Below are 18,398 nucleotides of genomic sequence, written 5' to 3' on the forward strand. Positions count from 1 at the left end.
CGAAAATTCATGGGAACCACAGAAAAACGTCAAGAACGCTCAAGAAAGAGTAGCTGAGTATTGGAAAAGAAAAAAAAAAAAACCAGTACCTAAGACGATCGCTCCGCCCCGGAGCGAGGTCCAGGGGCCTCAGAAACCTCGCTCTCCAGGAAATCCAACCAATCCACCACTGCATTCCCCACATCTACAGAATTCCAGTCAAAACTCTCAAAAAAAGAATCTCCAGCAACCACAGCAGATTCCTCTGCAATCACAGAACGAACCTCAGCAGCGACGCAAGCCCGCTCCTCCGCCTCCACTCTTTCCAACTCCTCCACATTGTCAATATCCCAACGAACAGCGCGCATCATCTTCTCATACCATATCCTTTTCTGCTTGCGCAGCCTAAGAAGTTTGGCATTCAGCTTAGCAGCCTCCTCTTCAATCGCCTCCACCTCCGCCTCCAGGCAACAGTATTGAGCAATCACATGATTCAATTGTGCAGGCATCAAGCTACAAACATCGCAATTCAACAAGCTCAGACGCACGCAGATCTAACAACGGGAAGATTCGGATTCAGCAACCTTGCACTCAGCTAAAAGATTGTAATCTTCGTAATATAAGCAAAGCATAAGCGAAAGAGAACTGAAAGTAGCTATAGCAGAAAGAAGGAATGATTTCTGCAAAGAATGAGAATAAAGCTTAGCAATACAACGAGAACTGACTCTATTCAACATCTCGATTAGAAAGGCAAGATTACGGATGGAAGATTTGCTAGAGTACTTACGAAAGATCATTGGGAATAACAACTGATAGAAGGAAGATGATGTTATAACCCATCCAATATGCAGATCACAGAATAGATCATAAGTAACAGGGATCAGATATCAAGGATTCAACATTCTAACAAAGCATTGATTATATAATCCAGAGTTAGGGTTATTAGCGGATAGATACAGTCGATATCTATCCCATTAATGAAGGAATCAATGGAGTCAATATCGATCCTATCTATCCGAACTGAAGAACCAAGTATATGAAGATTTACATTTCCTACTGTTAGATAGATTTCCTTTAGATAGTTCTTCAGTTATTAATCTAAGTATTCAGTTTCATATACTGAGTAGCCCCAAAGGCAGTAAACACTCGCATCGCTTATTAAGACTTGTACGGTTCCGTATTCAAGGACTTGATACTTTAATACCGCTCTTGTTAGCATAAACCTCTTCGTGTATTTAGGAATCTTCGGATTACTGCAGTGCTCATTACACCAGAAGAGAAGGAGGGAGATGGTTGAGAGGCCTGAGGCACTGAGAGATCTTGAGAGGCCTTGAGAGGCCTGAGGCACTGAGAGATCTTGAGAAGCCTTGAGAAACCTGAGGCACTGAGAGATCTTGAGAAGCCTTGAGAAGCCTGAGGCACTGAGAGACCTTGAGAGGCCTTGAGAGGCCTGAGGCACTGAGAGACCTTGAGAGGCTTTGAGAGGCCTGAAGCACTGAGAGATCTTGAGAAGCCTTGAGAAACCTGAGGCACTGAGAGATCTTGAGAAGCCTTGAGAGGCCTGAGGCACTGAGAGACCTTGAGAAGCCTTGAGAGGCCTGAGGCACTGAGAGACCTTGGGAGGCCTTGAGAAACCTGAGGCACTGAGAGATCTTGAGAAGCCTTGAGAGGCCTGAGGCACTGAGAGACCTTGAGAAGCCTTGAGAGGCCTGAGGCACTGAGAGACCTTGAGAGGCCTTGAGAAGCCTAGAAGCCTGAGGCACTGAGAGATCTTGAGAGGCCTTGAGAAGCCTGAGGCACTGAGAGATCTTGAGAGGCTTTGAGAAATCTGAGGCACTGAGGGATCTTGAAAAGCTTTGAGAAGCCTGAAGCACTGAGAGATCTTAAGAGCCTGAAGCATTAAGAAGGCGTAGGAGCAGCTAGGAAGCAGCGAAAGCCTGGAAGCAACAGAAGCCTGGGAGCAACGGAAGCTTGAAAGCAACGAAAGCTCGGAAGCCTCAAAGGCCTTAAGGACAAGGCCTGATAAGGAGGAACAATCTGTCAGGGCTGATTGTGCCAGCAAGGCTCAGAGCTAGCTAAGCCAGCTGAATTACGGATGACTAAGCAATATGCAGCTATAAAGCGGCTTTCTAGCCACATCAGCACTGCTGAGCAGAACTTAGCTCCTTAAGCCTCAATGTTATTCTGATTGTATACCCCTGAAAGAAAGAAAAGACCTCGCCACATTGCCTTTGCAACCTTTCCACCTGACAAACTCCAACTCTTCTATCTCATCCTCCAGCTTTCGATGCTGAGTAGAGATAAGAAGAAGTTCAGCAGTATTCATCAGCTCTAGAACATCATACTTAGTACAATTCTAGGAAATGCATTTCAAGCAACAAGATGAATCATGAGAAGAAATGATATATGATTACAGGCTTCGATTATTGCAATAAGAATAGAGATATATATTGAAACTATTTAAAAGAATGAACTGAAGAAGAAGATCTTTCTGCTTCTTTTTGTCGGAATGAGAATTCGAGGATTTCAGTTTTGCAACTTTGTTGATTCTGTTCAGCATCTTGATTAGGAAAGCAAGATCATGAATATGGAAATTTGCTAGAATACTTACAGAAGATTATTGGGAATAATGATTGATAGGAGGAAGATGATGTTATAATTCATTCAATATGCAGATTATGAAAATAAGTTATAAGTAATAAGAACTAGATATCAAGAATCCAATATTCTGATAAAGCATTGATTATATAATTTAGGATTAGGGTTGTAAAGGAGGAAGGATTGTTAAGCTTGCTAGCGATCCCAACGAGCTTCATATCTTGAATCGCTAGACTTGCTAGCGATCCCAACGAGCTGTACTGAAGAGCTGAATATATATAAGAACACGTTTATTATCATTAGATGGATTCAGTATATAGCTCTTCAGTTGTTAATCTAAGTATCAGATTATTCTTTCTTACTTTAATAGCTTCAAAGGCAATGAACACTTGCATTGCTTATTAGGACTTGTACAGTTCCGTATTCAAGAACTTGATATTCTGATACTGCTCTTGTTAGCATAAACTTCTCGTATACTTAGGAATCTTCGGATTGCTGCAGTGCTCATTACATTATTGCTCCGGAGCAAACCAACTTGCTGAGGATCTCGCTTCCATTATCTTGCTAACCTGTTAGCACTCTAGCACTATTTGGATTCGCTTATTACTAGATCCTTCTCCTTAAACTGCTAGCTCTGCTGATTTAAAAGTATGTATGAAGTTATCTGAAGCTTCTTTTCCTGAGTATTCTTCAATAACTAGCTTCAATCCTGCATTATTAATTGCAACTATTTCTCTGGATACAGCTTGTTTCTATAAGATCTAGCTAGTAGTTCAATCGATTCGAGGATTATGCTCTTTAAGCTATAAAAGTCTTATAATTAGCTTATATTATACTGTATTTATAATATTAAAGGAAGCTCTGATTATATATTCTTAAATCAAGATAAATAGATAATTAATCTTCTTATTGATTATTTCTTGATTATATGCAATAGATTATTCTTTTATAATGCTAAGAGTATATAAGCATCTTTTTCATCTTTATTGTAATTATATCTAATTAACAATGTATGGAAATATAAAGTTTCCTTGAGCGCTACTATTCAATAGTGCATTATATTTGTATTCTTAAATGTATATATTGAACTTAATATAAGCATAATCTATTCTAAAAGCTTTACATAGAAATCGTTCTAATCTGATTATTTGCAGTCTCTTTACAAGCAATCCTATCCTTTTGAATTTGTTGAGAACTATTTATCCTTCTGAGCCTGCTTTGCTGCTTCTTAAGCAAGCTTCTTAGCTTGCTTTTGCTTATATTATTATTATTCCTAATCTTTCTTCTATTAATGCTAGTTACAAATCTTGTTATTAATATAAATCGTATAGAATATTATTTTATACTGCTATTACTCTATCTTTTTATCTATACATTGCATAGAGCAATTATTCAATAGCTTGATATATGCATTATAATATTGCTTATTAAGAATCTCTCTAAAGCAGAATTCCTATTCTTTAATAGCTTGAAGGATTTGTTCTAATTCTCTAACAGGGAATTATTCGTATTGCATCTTGTTCGAGAAATGCATTCTGCAGCTATAATAAGTATAGGAGATTCAAGCTAGTTCGTAGTATAGATTGTAAAGTGAGCTAATCCGAGAATCCTTATTTTCTTATGCTTCAATATTCTGCAAAAGAATGCAGATAAAAAGCTTTTTCAGCTTTATTCCATAAATAAGATATTTAACTCATATTGTTTCTTTATTTCATCCAATGCTAAAAAGAAATCTTTCTTTAAGCTTATTAAGCATATTATTTATAGAAAGCTTCTACAAGCTGCTAAATTATTTACTCTAGCTTGATTCTTCTATTGCTTAAGAAGCATTCTCTATACTGCTTAAATATTTGTATTAATATGTAATGAGCACTGCAGCAATCCGAAGATTCTGAAGTATACAAAGGGAGTTTATGCTAACAAGAGCGGTATCAAAGTGCTAAGTTCTTGAATACGGAACTGTACAAGTCTCAGTAAGCGATGCAAGTATTTACTGCCTTTGGAGCTATTAGAGTAGAGAGTAATCTAATACTTAGATTAACAACTGAAGAGCTATATACTGAATCCATCTAATGGTAATGAACGTATTCTTATATATTCAGCTCTTTAGTATGAATATGTTGAATAGCAATATATCTAAGTTATCCTGCTAGCTCTGAATAGCATATATCCGAAGCTATCCTTCCTGATTAATCATGCTCATAACCCTAACCCTGGGTTATATAATCAATGCTTTGTTAGGATATTGAATTCTTAATATCTGGTCCTTATTACTCGTAACTTGTTCTGTAATCTGCATATTGGATGGATTATAATATCATTCCCCTTCTATTAGTCGTTATTCTCAACGATCTTTTGTAAGTATTCTAGCAAATCCTTTGTATACATGATCTTGCCTTTCTAATTGAAATGTTGAACAGAATCAACAAATCTTGTTCTCATATTAAGAAGACTAGATAAAAGGATTCTCTTCTTTCCTTGGTTTTTCAAAATACTATTATTATGCCTTCTTATTCCTTCTGCAAGGATCATAGTATTCAGTCTTGTCAAGTCTCCGTCGAGGATTCTTCTCAATGCGCTAAATGTATCCGTCTGAGTTGTTCTCAGTACAATATTCAAGAATTGAGTATAGCGGAAATTCATTAGATAAGCATTTAATACTAATGCTTAAAGAACCAACTCGAGAGTGCTAAGAAGCAGCTGCATGATGCTGCTGCAGAGATAGAATATCTGCGGAAGCAGAAGCGTCTGTAGTTTGAGAGGATGATGAAAGCTATTCGTTAAAGCCTTTTCAGTATAAAGGAGTTGAAATATAAGGAAGCTAAGGAGAAGCAAGCTTGTATTGCTGCTAGAGTTCGTTCTATAATTGCAGAGAAATCTGCTGTAGTTGCTGGAGATTCTTCTTTTGAGAGTTTTGATTGGAATTCTGTAGATATGAGGAATGTAATAATGGATTGATTGGGTTTCCTGAAGAGCGAGATTTCTGAAGCTCTTGAATCTTAGTTCGGAGCGAAGCAATTATCTTAGATACTAGCTTTCTTTTTCCAATATTCAGCTACCTTTTCTTGAGTATTTTCAATGTTCTTCCATAGTTTCCATGAATTTTCGCTTGCTGAGTAATCTTTCCATTTAATAAGATATTCTCTTGTATTATCTATACTTCTATGCTTGAGAATCTTCTCTATCTTATATTCTGATTTATTATTTTCTACTTCTGTTATATTGTTTGTTAGTATTTCCTATACTGCTAGTTCTAGTAGTAAGATATGAAAAACCGGATATATTCTTATCTCATGAGATAATGCTAATTCGTAATTAACTGGGAAAATCTGTTGCAAGATTTTGAATAGCTCTAGCTTCTTGTAATCGAATTTGTTGCTAGATCTAATTGTTTTAATATTTTTTCGAAGTAGATAGATCTTATTTCCTTCTTGTAGAATTAGTTCCTTAATTCTTTTGGAATTTGTATATTGCATTATTCATTCTTAAACGAATTATAATTCTGATTAGAGTTTCTTCTGAACTTTCTTGATCTTCTTAATCCTTTTATCTGCAGCTTCTATATCTACTTTCAGCAATGCTTCATAGTAAGCTATTGAGTTATATTTATAGAGTATGAAGAATAATAATTTCTTTATTATGCTTATATCTGCGCTATTATAAGCGAACTGTATAAAGAGCAATAGATTAATTCAGTTATTCTGTTTCTGATTAATATAGTATTGAAGATATTATTTAATAATCTGATTTATTCTTTCTATCTGTTTATCTATCTGCAGATAAAATGCTATAAATATTCTATAGTATATTTCAAGTTATTTTATAAGCAAAGTTTAAAACTTTGAGTTGAACTTTCTATTTCTATTAGAAATCATTTCTTCTAATATATTATAGTTAGCAATAATTGTTCTGAGAAATGTATATACAAGTTTCTCTGCTATACTACTTTTCTTATAAGAGAGAAAGTAAGTATACTTGCTTAGTTTGCAAACTACTACTAGAATGCTATCATATTGCATCTTAATTAAGAGTTCTTATAAAAAAAATAGCTTAATAATGAAGTTTAAACTAATAGATTGCTAAATAGTTATAAATACTAGTAAGAAATGCAGTAGTTTGTAAAGCTTATATCTTTCTGCTTTATTTCTCTTGCAGCTATTGCATTATTATAGAATGCTTTCAATTCTTTTTCTAAAATCTAATAGATTTCAGTATCTTTTAATGTATTTGTAAATTGCTTTAACTCTCTAATGCTTATATACTGATATACTATATACATTCTTGATATAGTTGTTTTATTCATTTGGAATTATTGATTCTGAATCTCTTTCCAAGAATTTTATTCTGAAAGCAATATTCAGTTCTCTATATATATTAATAAGATTTCCCAATTTATTTTAAGCAAAGATGTTCTATATATCCGAAGAATCTGTATCTTAATAATCTAATTTTCTGCTGAGAGCATTTGCTTGTTTGTTCTCCAAGCTTTTGCAGTATATAATCTTGAAATCGAACTATGAAAGGAATTCTGCTTATCTAACTTATTGCTTGTTCAAAATCTTAATTATTATGAATATAGTCAGATTCTTATAATTCAAGTGAATTATAATCGAGTATTATGCGCTAATAAGATAGTATTGCTACTTCTCGAAAGTTTTTATTATTGTTATAAGTTTCTGATTAGGGATTCTGTAATTGATTTCCAAGCTATTCAACTTCTTTGAGAAGTTGCTTATAATCCTTAGATATTCTTAGTTATCTTGCTAGCTAAGTTATTCTCTAAGTGCATATTCTGATGTATTAATCTTAACTTCAAAGAATTTATAGAGATTTGCTTTATACAGAATTGGTTCTGAAGTAATATACTCAATGATTTTATTGAAAGCTTCTTATATCTTAGGGATTCATTCGAAAAGCTATTCTTTCTTAATAAGATTTGTAAGAGGATGTACGATTCAGCTGTAGTTCTTAATGAATGTCAGGGCCGATTGTGCCAGCAAGGCTCAGGGCTAGCTAAGCCAGCTGGATTACGGATGACTAAGCAATATGCGGCTATAAAGCGGCTTTCTAGCCACGTCAGCACTGCTGAGCAGAACTTAGCTCCTTAGGCCTCAATGTTATTCTGGTTGTATACCCCTGAAAGAGAGAAAAGACCTCGCCACATTGCCTTTGCAACCTTTCCACCTGACAGTTTGAGGCCTGGCCCTTTTAAAGGAGGCAATCCGGCGAGGCTTTCTATCTTTTTTTTCTTCCCTAGGAGCAGCGCTAACACTGAGCAGGAGCAGAGCAAACGATCAGACCACTATTCTTTTCGAACCTTCGAGCCTTTGACCTTCGAGCCTTTGACCTTCGAGCTTTTAACCTTCGAGCCTTTGACCTTCGAGCCTTCGATTTTCGAGCTTTCGAGCCTTGAATACAGCGAGCAAGCAGTGTCGAGCAAGCAGTATGCAAGCAGCGTGCGAGAAGCGTTCAGAAGAGATTCAGAGCATTCGAGTCGCTAAGCTAGAGCAAACAGCGAGCAAGCAGTATGCAAGCAGCGTGCGAGAAGCGTTCAGAAGAGATTCAGAGCATTCAAGTTGCTAAGCTAGAGCAAACAGCGAGCAAGCAGTATGCAAGCAGCGTGCGAGAAGCGTTCAGAAGAGATTCAGAGCATTCGAGTCGCTAAGCTAGAGCAAACAGCGAGCAAGCAGTATGCAAGCAGCGTGCGAGAAGCGTTCAGAAGAGATTCAGAGCATTCGAGTCGCTAAGCTAGAGCAAACAGCGAGCAAGCAGTATGCAAGCAGCGTGCAAGAAGCGTTCAGAAGAGATTTAGAGCATTCGAGTTGCTAAGCTAGAGCAAACAGCGAGCAAGCAGTATGCAAGCAGCATGCAAGAAGCGTTCAGAAGAGATTCAGAGCATTCGAGTCGCTAAGCTAGAGCAAACAGCGAGCAAGCAGTATGCAAGCAGCGTGCAAGAAGCGTTCAGAAGAGATTCAGAGTATTCGAGTTGCTAAGCTAGAGCAAACAGCGAGCAAGCAGTATGCAAGCAGCGTGCAAGAAGCGTTCAGAAGAGATTCAGAGCATTCGAGTCGCTAAGCTAGAGCAAACAGCGAGCAAGCAGTATGCAAGCAGCGTGCAAGAAGCGTTCAGAAGAGATTCAGAGCATTCGAGTTGCTAAGCTAGAGCAAACAGCGAGCAAGCAGTATGCAAGCAGCATGCGAGAAGCGTTCAGAAGAGATTCAGAGCATTCGAGTCGCTAAGCTAAAGCAAACAGCGAGCAAGCAGTATGCAAGCAGCATGCGAGAAGCATTCAGAAGAGATTCAGAGCATTCGAGTCGCTAAGCTAGAGCAAATAGCGAGCAAGCAGTGTGCAAGCAGCGTACGAGAAGCGTTCAGAAGAGATTCAGAGCATTCGAGTTGCTAAGCTAGAACAAAGTGTGTTCTTCGCTATTCGAGCGAGAGAGCAGAGTGAGCAAGCAGTAGATCTGAGTATCTTCTGTTTTCGAGAGTGTATTCTTCGCTATTCGAGCGAGAGAGCAGAGTAAGCAAGCAGTAGATCTGAGTATCTTCTGTTTTCGAGAGTATGTTCTTCGCTATTCGAGCGAGAAAGCAGAGTGAGCAAGCAGTAGATCTGAGTATCTTCTGTTTTCGAGAGTGTGTTCTTCGCTATTCGAGCGAGAGAGCAGAGTGAGCAAGCAGTAGATCTGAGTATCTTCTGTTTTCGAGAGTGTGCTCTTCGCTATTTGAGCGAGAGCGCAGAGCTGAAGCGGAGTGTCCGCTTGGCAACTGAAGTTGCTTAGGTATTAGATTGCAAACCAATTACCCTTCTGCACCTAGCGGTGGAGCGAAGCATGGCAACAGCTTCAGAGTTGCTAGAGAGCAACTCTCAAGATGGAAAGCTATAATTATCCGTTATAGCTGCAGGGACGCTGTTCTGGATGCTGGGCTCCTTGGCTGCAAACCAAGTCCCTGGTGGAAGGCTTGCAACCTACATCAAACAGCTTTAAGTTCTGAAGAGTGCCTGGATAAAGCGCTGAGGGAGCAGCGACTGAGCAGCGTATATGGCGCGGGTATTGCACTCGGAAGACTTACGTCTGGAATGTGATTAAAAAGAGATTTTTTTTTCACAGGCTTCGGGGACGAAGCCAGAAGAGAAGGAGGGAGATGGTTGAGAGGCCTGAGGCACTGAGAGATCTTGAGAGGCCTTGAGAGGCCTGAGGCACTGAGAGATCTTGAGAAGCCTTGAGAAACCTGAGGCACTGAGAGATCTTGAGAGGCCTTGAGAGGCCTGAGGCACTGAGAGACCTTGAGAGGCCTTGAGAAGCCTGAGGCACTGAGAGACCTTGAGAGGCCTTGAGAGGCCTGAAGCACTGAGAGATCTTGAGAAGCCTTGAGAAACCTGAGGCACTGAGAGATCTTGAGAAGCCTTGAGAGGCCTGAGGCACTGAGAGACCTTGAGAAGCCTTGAGAGGCCTGAGGCACTGAGAGACCTTGAGAGGCCTTGAGAAACCTGAGGCACTGAGAGATCTTGAGAAGCCTTGAGAGGCCTGAGGCACTGAGAGACCTTGAGAGGCCTTGAGAGGCCTGAGGCACTGAGAGACCTTGAGAGGCCTTGAGAGGCCTAGAAGCCTGAGGCACTGAGAGATCTTGAGAGGCCTTGAGAAGCCTGAGGCACTGAGAGATCTTGAGAGGCTTTGAGAAACCTGAGGCACTGAGGGATCTTGAGAAGCTTTGAGAAGCCTGAAGCACTGAGAGATCTTAAGAGCCTGAAGCATTGAGAAGGCGTAGGAGCAGCTAGGAAGCAGCGAAAGCCTGGAAGCAACAGAAGCCTGGGAGCAACGGAAGCCTGGAAGCAACGAAAGCTCGGAAGCCTCAAAGGCCTTGAGGACAAGGCCTGATAAGGGGGGACAATCTGTCAGGGCCGATTGTGCCAGCAAGGCTCAGGGCTAGCTAAGCCAGCTGGATTACGGATGACTAAGCAATATGCGGCTATAAAGCGGCTTTCTAGCCACGTCAGCACTGCTGAGCAGAACTTAGCTCCTTAGGCCTCAATGTTATTCTGGTTGTATACCCCTGAAAGAGAGAAAAGACCTCGCCACATTGCCTTTGCAACCTTTCCACCTGACAATGAACTACTTATAGAAGTTAATATATCCAAGAAAAAATCTAATATTCCTAATATTTCTGAGAACTAGCTAGTTTCTGATAGCTTTCACTTTATTCTTCTGTAGTTTGATATATCCCAGCTTGATTGTGAATCCGAGATAGTTGACTTTTTGTACGTGAAAGTAGCTCTTTGCAGATTTTACAAAAAGCTTTGCATTCTGAAGTATTTGCAATACTATTTCCACATATTTCTTATATTCTTTCAATATTCGAGAGTAAATAAGAATATTATTGAAATAAGCAATAATGAACTGATTCAGATACTTGCATAGAATGTAATTAATTATTTTCTGAAATAAAGCTGGAGTATTCATTAAACTAAAGAGCATAATCAAGTATTCGTAGTATTCATAGCGTATTCTGAAAGCAGTTTTCCATTCTTCTCCTTTCTTTACTCTAATCAGATTATAAGCTTCTTTCAGATCCAGAGCTATAAATTACTATACTCCTTGCAACTTATTTTATAGTTTCTTGATGAGTAGCAATGGATATTAGTTCTTAATTGTAATATCATTAAATTGCTTATAATTAATATATAGCTTAAGCTTGCTATTTTTCTTAAGTATAAATAGGATGGAGTATTCTGCTAGTAATTGCAATGATTATATATATTCTTTCTTAAGATTCTCATCGAGATACTCTTTAAATGCTTCTAGCTGCATCTTGTTTAATTCATAAATAAGAAAGAATTTGAGCTGTTTCTCTTCTTATAGCAGGATCTTGTGATTGTATGAGCTGTATTCTAGCAATCCTGTATTCAATTCTTTCTGGAATAGTTTCTTAAACTTATAATATTCTTATAATATATTTGCAAGTATTGGTTCTAGTTCTTGTGCTGTTTCTGCTATCTGGAAGAATAGTAAATACTGTTGAGCGTGCTTCTTTTCTGATAGCGTTTTCGAGAGCTTTAAGCGTTCGCTTTGAGCTAAATCAAGCGCTTGAGAGCCTGATTTCGAGATTTTTCCTGTATAAGTTTATAATTCACATTCTGAAGCTTTTTCTTATTGCTTCGAAGCAAACTGATCTGCTAAGAGTCTTGCTTCTGTTATTTTGCTAATCTGTTAGCACTCTAGTACTGTTTGAATTCGCTTATTACTAGATTCTTTTTCTTAAACTGCTAGCTCTGCTAGTTTGGAAGTATATAGGAAGTTGTATGAAGCTTCTTTTCCTGAGTATTCTTTAATTACTAACTTCAATTCTGCGCTGTTAATTGTAATTATTTCTCTGGATATAGCTTGTTCTTATAAGATCTAGCTAGTAGTTCAATCAATTCGAGAATTGTATTCTTTGAGCTATAGAAGTTTTATAATCAGCTTATGCTATGCTATATTCATAATATCAAAGGAAGCTCTAGTTATACATTCTTGAATCAAAATAGATAGATAATTAATTTTCTTATTAATTACTTCTTAGTTATATGCAACAGGTTATTCTTCTATGATACTAAGAGTGTATAAGTATTTCTTTCATTTTTATTGTAGTTATGCTTAATTGATAATATATGGAAATATAAAGTTTCTCTAAGCGCTACTGTTTAATAGTATGCTGCACTTATATTCTTAAATGTATATATTGAACTTGATATAAGCATAATCTGTCTTAAAAGCTTTATATAGAAATCATTCTAATCTGATTATCTGCAGTTTTTTTATAAGCGATTCTGTTCTTTTGAGTTTGTTGAGAACTGCTTATCTTTCTAAGCTCGCTTTGCTGCTTTTTAAGCAAGCTTCTTAGCTTGCTTTTGCTTATATTATTATTATTTCTGATCTTTCTTCTGTTAATGCTAGTTGCAAATCTTATTATTGATATAAATTATATAGAGTATTGTTTTGTATTGCTATTATTTTATTTTCTTGTTTATGCATTGCATAGAGCAGTTGTTTGATAGTTCGATATATATATTATAGTACTATCTGTTGAGAATTTCTCTGAAGCAGAGTTTTGGTTTTTCAATAGCTTGAAGGATTTATTCTGATTCTCTGATGAGGAACTATTCGTATTGCATCTTGTCTAAGAAATGCATTCTGCAGCTATAATAGATGCAGGAGATTCAAGCTAGTTCGTAATGTAAGCTGTAAAGTAAACTAATCCGAGGATCTTTATCTTATTATGCTTCGATGTTTTGCAAGAGGATGCAGATGAAAAGCTTCTCTAATCCTATTCTATAAATAAGATATTCAATCTATATTATTTCCTTATTTTATCTAATGCTAAAGAGAAATCTTTTTATAAGCTTCTTGGATTTATTATTTATAGAAGACTTCAGTGAATTATTAGATTATTTATTCTAGCTTAATCTTTCCATTGCTTGAGAAGTATTTTCAATATCATTTAAGTATTTATACTAATAATCAAGAGAGTACTATCCTTTATTCATTTCTCTGATTATAATACTTAGTGCAAATAATAGAGAATAGCGAAGAGCATTATTATTAAGCCCTTCCTCCAGCATCTGAATGCTTCGTTTAGTAATATTGGAGCAGTTCGAATTGTTGCTGCTTGTAATCATGCTAAGCATATACTCTCGCTCTGCTATCGCTATTTGCCTGTAGCGCTTAGATTTCTGAGAGAACTATTCTAAATCTTTCTTACTCAAAAGATATATTAAGCAGTTATCATTATAGCAGAATGTTCAGCTGAGATTTCTATAATCAATAGAATCCAATACTTGCTCTAAGAAGATGTTTTTGCTCAGTTGATTGAATTTCTGTTGTTAAGCAATATTCACCTAGTATCCTTTCTAAACTGATTGCTATTTGTTCTTTCAGAATTGATAGCAGTTACATGCAATATATCTCTATTTATTGCAATTATAGCAAGTAATGCTATTCCTCTTGCTATACTGCTTATTAGCAGCATTAAGTTTTATAGAACTAGCATGCATAGTATTACTCTAAGCTATACTGCTATATTAATTGCTATTCTTATTTTAAAGTTTCTTGCTTATATTAGCTGAAAATTTCCAAGTTTAGCTTTCTTCTTTCTTGGATTTCTTTACTCATTATTCATATAGATAGTTATTAATACAGATAGCTTGATTAGAAAATATTATAAAGTTCTCTAGCTAATTCTATTTAAAGATTTTATTCTTAATATTATCCTTAAATCTCTTATAATAGTATTTCATAAGATTCTTGTTTTCTTATAGAAATCTTACTAAAAGCTGCTTGAATCTAATTATATAAGCAAAAGCTAACTTAGTTTATCTGAGATTTATAAGCTGCTAAGCTATAATGCATTCTTCGTTGGAATTATTAAAGATTTTCTTGAAAGCTTTCTCGAAGCTTTCAAAAGAATCAAATATATTCTTAATACTCTGGATATGCGCATCGGGATTATTCTAATGCTTCAAGTAGTTGCATAGAGAAAGCTTGTATCAGATAAGAGCATCCTTTTCGAAACGAGTTCCTGCAAGAATAACTTTCTCAGATTCCTTAATAAACTAAGTTTCGTAATACAGAAAATACGCTCTATAGTAAATAAGGAATCTATGCAGCATCTTTTAATTGCTATTATATATAGCAAGCTTATCCATCTTATATGCTTTTCCAGTACTACTAATGATTGCAGAGATAAACTGCGCCTGCTGAGCCTGTTGAGCTAGCTAAGCTTGTTGGTTGGCGATGGTAGCGCTCTGAGCTTGCTGTTGCTTATGTAGATCCTGAATACGCTAAGTAAGCTGGTATACCTGATTAACTAATTCTTCCTGAGTAGAAGCATGCAAGAATAAAGGAGTTCCTGAAGAAGCTATCATATTCCGTATTGCTTAAGAGGATACACTGAACCGTTCTTGAACAAGAGTTATCAAAATGTAATAAGCACTGCAGCAATCCGAAGATTCCAAAATATATAAAGAGAGTTTATGCTAACAAGAGCAGTATTAAAGTGCTAAGTTCTTGAATACGGAACTGTACAAGTCTTAGTAAGCGATGCAAGTATTCACTGCTTTTGGAGCTATTAGAGTAGAGAGTAATCTGATACTTAGATTGATAACTGAAGAGCTATATACTGAATTCATCTAATGGTAATGAATGTGTTCTTATATATTCAGCTCTTCAGTATGGATATGTTGGATAGCAATATATTCAAGTTATTCTGCTAGCTCTGGATAGCATATATCCGAAGCTATTCTTCCTGATTAGCTGTGCTTATAATCCTAACCCTGAGTTATATAATCAATGCTTTGTTAGAACGTTGAGTCCTTGACACCTGGTCCCTGTTACTCGTGACCTGTTCTGTGACCTGCATGTTGGATGAGTTATAACATAATAGCTAAAAGAATACTATTCCTTATTCATATCTCTGATTATAATACTTAGTATAAGCAATAAAGAGCATTGAAAGATATTATTACTAAGCTCTTCTTTCAATGCCTGAATACTCTATTCCACAATATTAGAGCAGTTCGAATTGCTACTCATAAGAATGCTGAATATATACTCTTGCTCTACTATTGCTATTTATCTGCAGCGCTGAAGCTTCTGAGGAAATTATTCTGATTCTTTCTTACTCAAGAGATATATTAAGCAGTTGTTGTTATAGCAGAATGTTTAGCTGAAACTTCTATAATCAATAGAATTCAATACTTGCTTCAAGAAGTTGTTTTTGCTTAGTTGATTGGATTTCTATTATTAAGCAATATTTATCTAGCATTCTTTCTGAACTAATTGCTATTTATTCTTTCAGAGTTAATAGTAATTATATGCAATATATTCTTATTTGTTGCAGTTATAGCAAGTAATGCTATTTCTTTTGCTATACTGCTTATTAGTAGTATCGAGTTTTATGAAATTAGCATGCATAGTGAACCAGAACTAGGGCGCCATCGCCTTCGAAAGAAAAAGGAACAAACAGCTGCTGAAGCAATGGGCAAGAGCTCGTGCAACCCAAGCGTGCCTATACAGATGAGAACAGCAAACTAAGGCTATACAAGTACAAGAACAGAATGAAAAACCTGTCTTAGATCTATCCAAAGGGTTTAAAATTGAAAAGAAGAGAAAGAATGCTTCATTCTTGCTTATAGCTAAAGAATTTGAAAAGTAGATGGTATTCTTTATATGTATGAGGATTCTTGATCCACTATACTCCATATTCCACGGATTATTACTCTGGCTACTACAACAGTTCTTTCTCAGCAACTTTCTTCCAAAGTTGCAATAAGTTCAATGATATGCTAGATCTGATCAAAGGAAGATAAAGTAAAGAAATAAAGAATTCATTACAAATTGCTAAAGAAAATACTGCAAACTAAACTATTCTTCTAATTCAATTCTTATATCTCTTCTTATTACTTAAGCTATTATTCAAATTAATATAGGAGTATTAATATCTATCTTTAATTCATTTGTAATATGAGTATGATCTGGATAGATTCTAATGCTGATTTCTTTTCTGTTTCTGTTTGCTTTCAAATTCTGCTTAAGCAGTAGCAGTAGCAGCAGTTCTCTTCTGATTCTGCATTCTTATTCGATGGATTCTTTTGCAGTTCGCTTTATATATATTCATCTTAATAGCATAATTAAATTCTATTTAGTTCGAAGAACTTACTAAGAGCTTAATAGGATTAAGGCTATGAAGCTTATTTCATAGAAGCATATAAAGCTTCTGAGGTTTATTAGGAAAACTGAGAGACATAATATTGCTGCTTCTCAATCTCTAATGCAATAAAACTTTAGTAGCATATCTAAGCTTAGCTGTTTGCTGCATTAACAGATTGATTATCAGTTCTAAACTAATAAGCATTTCTTAAGATAAAGAGAAGTAAGAATTGGTAGGAGTTTCAAATGGAAATCAACTTAACTCTAAGCTAATACTACATTCTCTTGATGAATGCAAGATTAAGCTAGCTAAAGCTATGCTTTCTTGAAACTATTATCTTGATAGAACTAGGCTGAATGCTCTACTCGCTCTGAAATCCTCCAGAGCAAAGGCTGATATATTTCTTCTCATTCTGTTGAAATCGCTTTCAATAAACAGTTCTGTAATGATCGGTGGTGGAAGGTGCCACTGTACTACATAGATCAAAAGATCAGCAGATATTCGAACTCGCCGTTCGAATATTCCTTCCAACCGTACATATAGTTTATGCCTGGACCACGGGCCATAACACTATCTCCCTCCTCACATTGGTTCGTCCCGAACCAAACGGAGGTGTACGGCCGACCCCCAGATCTACACTAACTATTGGGTGACAAGGCCAATCAGCTTAGCAGTCGCGACCTGTGAGCACAAACGGGAAAAACCCGCTCAAGTGGGGGCTCGAACCCACAACCTTGAGATATGCACCCAGCGAGTTCGAATATGATGTAATGATCGGTGGTGGAAGGTGCCACTGTACTACATAGATCAAAAGATCAGCAGATATTCGAACTCGCCGTTCGAATATTCCTTCCAACCGTACATATAGTTTATGCCTGAACCACGGGCCATAACAAGTTCAAGCAAATCTGCAACTCTTCCTACAAAGAAGATAATATTCAGCTTATAGATTATATTCAGTATCTTATTAGCTTCTACTTATACAGCTTTGTATTCTTGAAGTAAAGCATTCCTTCTTAATAGCTAATTAGAATATTGTATATAATTGCTATATCTCAGCTTATAGAAGAAAGCTTAGCAGTGCAAGCTTATCATAGCTATCTCCGTATTCCATTCTTTCATATTTTGTACAATCTCTCTATAGTTAAGATAAAGAGCTTGCTTTCAGTCTGGATAGCTACTAAATGATTAATAGAAATCAGTAGATTTTAGAATTTGAAGGTGAAACAGTTTGATTGCATAAAGCAGAGCTGCATTCGAATTATTATTTAGCAATATAGTTGGAATATTCTCAAAATCCCAATCCTGATTAGCTTTAGCACTTCTGAGCTAATTATTCAGATAGTGCTTGCTTATATAAGCTAGTAGGATATTGCTGGATTTGTATATAGCAATATAAAATCCTTTTTCAGTCTTTATATTAAGCTAAAACAGAGTATAAGCTGAAGTTGCTGTATTAACTGAAAGGAAAACTCATAAGCATTTCTATTTAGCTTTATATTTGAGCAGATCCTCCTTATTAAGAATATTAGAAGAGCTAAATAGATAAGCTATTAATGGAATATAAAGGCATCCTATTAAGAATATATCTTGTTGATTATATTAAGCATAATAATGAAAAACAGCTATAGCATGCTGCAAACTAATATCTTAAGAAACTTCTGTATCTAAGAATCCAATCAGATTATAGATATTGAGAAGGTATTTGAAAGAATTAGTACTGAAGATTGTAAGCAAGTATGACTTGTAAGGGAGTAATCCTGAGAAATACTTCTCAATGAGTTCTGTTGCTAGATAATTTTCTTCGTTCCTTAAACTAAAGTAGAGCGAACAACTCTTAATCACTTCAGTTAGGTATAGCGCTCTGGGAAAGATAGTTCGAAAGCAGTAGATCTTGGTTATTCAGTTTCCTTAGCTATACTGAACAGATGAGAATAAAGAGTATTTGAATTCGGCTATTGCTGCTAAGTTGAAAGGAAAGTAAAAAGGGAAGAATAGCTTTATTGAAAGATAAGCAATTGCGAGAGAGGTTTGCAAAAGTATAAAATCAAGAGATTAAGAGAGTATTAACTGAGGAAGAAAGATAGAAAAGAATGTAGCTTTAGCCAGAGAATCTATTAAGGAAGATGATATTATAT

At 36.2% G+C, this 18,398-nt stretch overlaps 2 protein-coding genes across 2 annotated transcripts in view; both read left to right on the forward strand.

The window, feature by feature from the left end:
* Positions 1-5,037: 5,037 nt before the first annotated feature.
* On the forward strand, positions 5,038-5,223 carry M406DRAFT_256142 (uncharacterized protein; the record flags this gene model as incomplete). The annotated part of the gene is made up of 1 exon (XM_040917082.1): positions 5,038-5,223. A coding segment is annotated over one exon (186 nt), but the record flags the coding sequence as incomplete, so codon positions are not given.
* A 2,919-nt stretch (positions 5,224-8,142) lies between these two features.
* Positions 8,143-18,398, forward strand: part of M406DRAFT_322154 (uncharacterized protein) — a 42,938-nt gene continuing 32,682 nt past the window's right edge. Inside the window, exon 1 of the mRNA XM_040919607.1 lies at positions 8,143-8,333. Coding sequence (XP_040776880.1) covers positions 8,269-8,333 — 65 coding nt within the window. The 5' untranslated portion in view covers positions 8,143-8,268. The remainder of the gene's footprint in view (positions 8,334-18,398) is intronic.

The sequence above is a fragment of the Cryphonectria parasitica genome (genome assembly GCF_011745365.1).
Source record: "Cryphonectria parasitica EP155 unplaced genomic scaffold M406scaffold_4, whole genome shotgun sequence".
NCBI classification, from domain to species: domain Eukaryota; kingdom Fungi; phylum Ascomycota; class Sordariomycetes; order Diaporthales; family Cryphonectriaceae; genus Cryphonectria; species Cryphonectria parasitica.